Source organism: Dipodomys ordii, unplaced genomic scaffold, assembly GCF_000151885.1.
Source record: "Dipodomys ordii isolate 6190 unplaced genomic scaffold, Dord_2.0 Scaffold51, whole genome shotgun sequence".
In the NCBI taxonomy this organism is placed as follows: Eukaryota; Metazoa; Chordata; class Mammalia; order Rodentia; family Heteromyidae; genus Dipodomys; species Dipodomys ordii.
In genome coordinates, this window is record NW_012267267.1 from 2,673,115 (window position 1) to 2,678,586 (window position 5,472).

At 48.1% G+C, this 5,472-nt stretch overlaps 1 protein-coding gene across 1 annotated transcript in view; it reads left to right on the top strand.

The window, feature by feature from the left end:
- Positions 1-387: 387 nt before the first annotated feature.
- Positions 388-5,472, top strand: part of Pef1 (penta-EF-hand domain containing 1) — a 17,158-nt gene continuing 12,073 nt past the window's right edge. The window contains exon 1 of the mRNA XM_013020655.1: positions 388-490. Within this exon, the coding sequence (XP_012876109.1) occupies positions 467-490 (24 nt within the window). The 5' untranslated portion in view covers positions 388-466. The remainder of the gene's footprint in view (positions 491-5,472) is intronic.

Genomic DNA, 5,472 nt, shown 5'->3' on the forward strand with positions numbered 1-5,472 from the left:
TTAGTTCTCCTAAGTCTCAGCAACGGCGGGGGCGGGAACCCGGCGTGACGACAGCGATTGCGCCACTGGCAAGCGTCCCAATTGCCAGGTTAGAACATGGCCGACGCAGCAACACCTGGCCCGGGCTTCTCACCAAGGATCCTGGCCTGATCGATCCCGGGGCCATCTTCTAGGTCCGGGAAGGGAGAAACAAGCGCTCTAGTAAGACCACCAGCAGTTCCGGAGACCCCATCTGGCCCCTAGCTCCTCTAGTCTGTGCTTAAGGCACACGCCCACCTCCCTGGGCGTCACTTCCGTTATCTGACCTCACAGAGGATTGACATTCTGAACGTCCAATCAAAAGCAAGTTGCGCACCCCACCCTTCCTACCCTCTTCCTATCCCCCGCCCCATCCCCCTGCGCCGCGAGAGGAGGCTTTGAGAGCAGGAAGCCCCGCCTTCCACCAGCGTGTGACGTCAGAGTCGCCATGGCCAGCTATCCTTACGGACAGGTGAGTGAGTGTGGAGCCCGCGAATCCAGGTAGAGGCTAGAACAAGTCCAGACTCGCCCCCTCTCCACCTCTGGCGTCGCCCTCCTTTCTCCCTACTTTCTCCATGGTCTTTCACGCCGACATTCCATCAGCGAGGCCTCGCGCCGGAGGGGGGAGGAGGGAATGTCAGTTGCTCCCGGCATACGTCACTCAAGACCACGCGTCAGACAGGTGGTGTAGCGCCCCTTGTGACGTTGTTACGCACGCGAGGATTTGGGGACCCTGGGCCCTGCGCAGCCAGGCCGGGCCGCTGGGTACTCTGGTGTCCTGAGGCCCTGGGAATGCCCCTGGCGGAGTCGCCAGCGTCGCCTGGGCGTTTAGACCTTTGCTTCCATCAATTTCATTTAGGGCGTGGGATAAAAACAGGCTTCCCCACTCATCCCACACCCTCTGCGGCAGAGTGAGCTGGAGAATCTGGTTGTTGGCAGTGCCACAAGGGTGCCAACTGGGCCACTGACTGTCCCAACATCACTGCATGTGCAGGAAAAGTGAAACCCACAGAAGATGGGGAACTTACCCCAGGTCACTAGGTAGTCAGGCAGCAGAGCCAAGATTAGAGCCCAGGTAACTGCTGCTTGCCGGACTGTTCAACCAGCCAGCAACATCATGCCAATGAGCTTCTGGCCAGAATTCTTTGTAGAATTCTGACTTAATTTGGAGTCAGAAGTAGGGCCATATCTTGGCCCCAGTACTTAAGTAGTTAATAGTTTTGAGCCCTTGAGTAAGATACTTTGCCTTTGAGTCAGTTTCCTCTGCTGAAGTAGGACCAGATTAAGAAGGATCTACCTTCTAGAGCTATTATGAAGAATAATTAGGTGATGTTTGCAAAGCATTTGGTACATAGTAAGATAATGGGTTGCCTTTCAACATTTTGATTTTTACTAAACTTGTAGTGGTTTTACTAGATTCCTCATTTTATAGAGGAGGAAACCATCCTAAAGGCTGCCCAAATCACACAGTGATTTAGGAAATCAAACTCCTGCAGGAAAATAAAGTTGGCAAAGGATATTGTATACAAGAAGATAAATATATTAAGGTCCTTGCATGAAGTGTAACCTTGCACAGTTTATGTACCAGTTGGTCCTCAAATCATGAAGGCCCTGGAGGGTATGTTGGAATTACCAACCCCAGTGTACAGCCAAGTAACAAGCCCAGAGAGATGAACTGTCTTAAAGGATTCACATAGGGAGGGTGTGGATGGGGGGTGGGAGCAGGGAGGAAGAGTGATGAGTCCATGGCTATAGCTCTGAACTCCTTCCACTGCAAACCTAAGAGCTAGAGTGAACTGGGGACTGAGGATAGGAGGAAGTGTACCAGCAATGTTACCCAAACTTCATTCCATTTTCTAAGTCCTGCTAATGGGTATTGCTAAGAATTCTATGGTCAAATTTAGTGAATACTGTTTTCAGTACATCTGGATAACTTCATCTTAAGGAATTCTTTTTTTCTTTTTCTTTTCTGTTTTTTTGGGGGGTCTGGTCATGGGGCCTGAACTCTGGGCCTGGGCGCTGTCCCTCAGCTCTTCAGCTCTTCAGCTCAAGGCTAGTGCTCTACCACTTGAACCACAGCGCCACTTCTGGCTTTTTTCTTTTTGCTTATGTGGTGCTGAGGAATCGAACCCAGGGCCTCAGGCATGCAAGGCAAGCGCTCTATCACTAAGCCACCTTCCCAGCCCCATCTTAAGGAATTGTTAACTTGCCAATGTATATTGTAAATCTTCCAGAAAAGAATAGACTATATAGTATTCTTACAACTTACGTAACCATGGAATTCCACTGAAGGACAGGAATTCTTCCTGAAGAACACAGTTTGGGAAACATTGCCATAGTGCACTATGTCTTAGTGATCTGTATCAGAATTACTGGAGCGCATTTTTGAGTCACATCTAAGACCTACTGTGTGCCCTGGAATCTCCATCTTTTTTGTTGTTGGTGGTTATGGGCTTGGACTCTGGGCCTGGTTGCTGTCCCTGATCTCTTCAGCTCAAGACAAGTGCTCTACCACTTGAACAACAGCACCACTTCTGGTTTTTCTGGTGGTTAATTGGAGATGAGTCTCACGGACTTTCCTTGCCCGGACTGGCTTTGAACCTTGATCCTCAGATCTTAGCCTCTTGAGTATCTAGGATTACAGGCATGAGCCACCAGCACCTGGCTAGGAATCTCCCACTTAATAAGTTTTGGGGATGATTTTATATAACCTAGAAGTAGTGAGAAGTTAGAACTGCACTAGAATCCTAATGCTACCGTTTAGTTATTATTCTTCACCACTAAAGCAGTGGTGGAGAAACTTTTTTTCTTCCAAAGGCCATGTGGATATTTATGACATCATTTGCAGGCCATACAAAATTGTCAAAAATATAGCCAGATGGCCACAACAGATGATAGAAGCATACATATCTGTCCCAAAAGATTTTGCCACATTTACCCTCATCACGTCATGCTACCTAGCCTAATGCTTGGAATGAGATATTCAAAAGGTGCAGGGAAAGGAAAGTGTCAGGAATAGAAGAAATGGTACCTTCCCCCTCTCGCCCCACCCCAAACCTTACTGTTGTCAGCTTCCTCATTCCAGCCATGCTAACAAGGGAAACTGGTTGTTTTAAATTGTCCAGAGGCTTTGTCAGTGCTGCCTCCCCTCCACCTACTACATAGCCCTGGGGGTGGGTTCCAGCCTGTTGCACAGTCACAATTCCTGTAAATTTCCACCATCTCCAGCCCAAGTATTCAAGCGTAGTTTGGATGTTTGGTCCCTTGGTGTCTTCAGAGCTTGATCTCTGAGGCCAGAGAGACTTGACTTTAAAATCTTTGGTCTGCTATTTGCTTACAGAAGTTTGTTGCAAGGGTCTGAAGCTCAGTTTCCCTTTCTTTTATTTTTTATTTTTATTTTTTGGTCATGGGGCTTGAATTCTGGCCCTGGGTACCTCAGCTCTTCAGTTCAAGGCAAGAACTCTACCACTTGAGCCACAGCACCACTTCCGGTTTTTCTGGCGGTTAATTGGAGATGAGTTTCACAGCCTTTCCTGCCTGGGCTGGCTTTGGGCCTTGATCCTCAGATCTCAGCCTCCTGAGTGGCTAGACTACAGGCATAAGCCACCAGCGCCTGGCTTTCCCCTTTTAGATTGAGACCATAATAGTGCCTACATAGTACCTTGTTGTAAAGATTAAGTGAGGTAAGCCAGGTGCTGGTGGCTCATGCCTGTAATCCTAGATACTCTGGAGGCTGAGATCTAAGGGGCTCAGTTCTAAGTCAGCCTGGGGAAGCAAAGTCCATGAGACTCTTACCTCCAATTAACACCAAAAAGCAAGAAGTGGAGCTGTGGCTCAAGTGGTAGAGCCAAAACCTTGAGCAAAAAGCTAAGGGACAGTGCCCAGGCCTTGAGTTCAAGCCCCAGAACCATCTCTCTCCCTTTCTCTCTTTCTCTCTCTCTCTCTCTCTCTCTCTCTCTCACACACACACACACACACACACACGATTAAATGAGATAATCCACGTCAAGTGCTTGACATTATGTGTGGTGGTATGAAGTAAATTCTGCACCTGGGAGGAATGCAGGTATGTAGGTTGTAGGCTCAATGTATTGGTACTAAGGAAATAATTGTAAGGCCCTAAGACACACAGCAGGAGCACACCTTGTCTACCAGAGGCCACAAACTGAATCACCAGAAGGAGTTAGCTGGGTGAAGAAAGAAATTGTATTCCGATAGATGAAATAAATTCACAAAGATCAAGCCAGTAAGACAGCCCAGTATTTTGGAGGAATTTTAAGATCAGTCTGCTGTAATGATAAAGGGGAAGGGCAAGATATAAGACCAGAAATGGAAGCAAGGGCCAGATCCCAAAGGGTCTTGTATGTGATTTCCTAATAAGAGTACCTAGAAAGCTGGTGAAGGGTCTTGTATCATTTACCCTTTTGGAGTCCTTGCTGTAGGGGACTGTGAGGAATGTATTGAAGCAGGAGAGACTGAGGCAGGAGGCCAGTTTCAAAGCTATTGAAGGTTGGATTGAGAACCATTCAGGAGGTATAGTTGAGAAAAGTTCGTGCTTAATTGAGGTGGCAGAGGGAGGAAAGATAGGTGCCACAGAGGGCACTAAGACTTTGGATTTGCACGACTGGGTGGCAAGGGGCACCAGGAGATGGGAACAAAAGAAGGCATAGGCTTAGAGGAGGTCAGGAGACAGTTGGCTATGTGTTTCTGCAGCTCAGGGGAGATAAATCTGGAGACAGATTTTGGAGTGTCAGCATAGGAGTGGTAATTGAAGGCTTGGGACAGTTCTTGGCTCATTGTTCATTGGTTGCATGTTACTTTCCTTTAAATATTTTAGGAGGCTATGTTGGCAAGTGCCTGAACCATTCCTTCTGTCCTTGTGATTATTTAATGGTTCAGCTTTAACCCCTTAGCTTGGGCTTCCTTCTCTGAGCAGGCAGTTGAGGGTAGCTCTAGGACTCAGACTTGTCTGCAATGCACCCTCCTCCTTCCTTATCTGTGCTCAGCATGGGTCAGCCTTTGATACCTCTGAGCTTTTCAAGGGTCTGTAGATGAAGAATGAGCCTGTGGAGCTGAAAGGAAGTACAGAACTTTCTGAATTGGGAGGGGATAGGCTCTCCATCAATTACAGAGTGCAGACAGTGGGGCTGCAGAGACTCCAGTATGGATAGCGAGGCTGGGTGGAAGGATCTTTGGGGTCTCTTCCAATATGTGGAAAGCATAAGACTCTGCTGAGGTGCCCTGATTTCTGGGCCCGCAGGTGCTGAAAGATCACCTACTCCAACTTTACTCCTTTTCCCTTATCCCCCGTGGAAAACCATGTTTTCATTTTCTTTTCTTTTTCCATCTTCCTTTCTTCCTTCCTTCTTTCCTTCCCTTCCCTCCCTCCCTCCCTTCCTCCCTTCCTTCCTTCCTTCCTTCCTTCCTTCCCTCCCTCCCTCCCTCCCTCCCTCC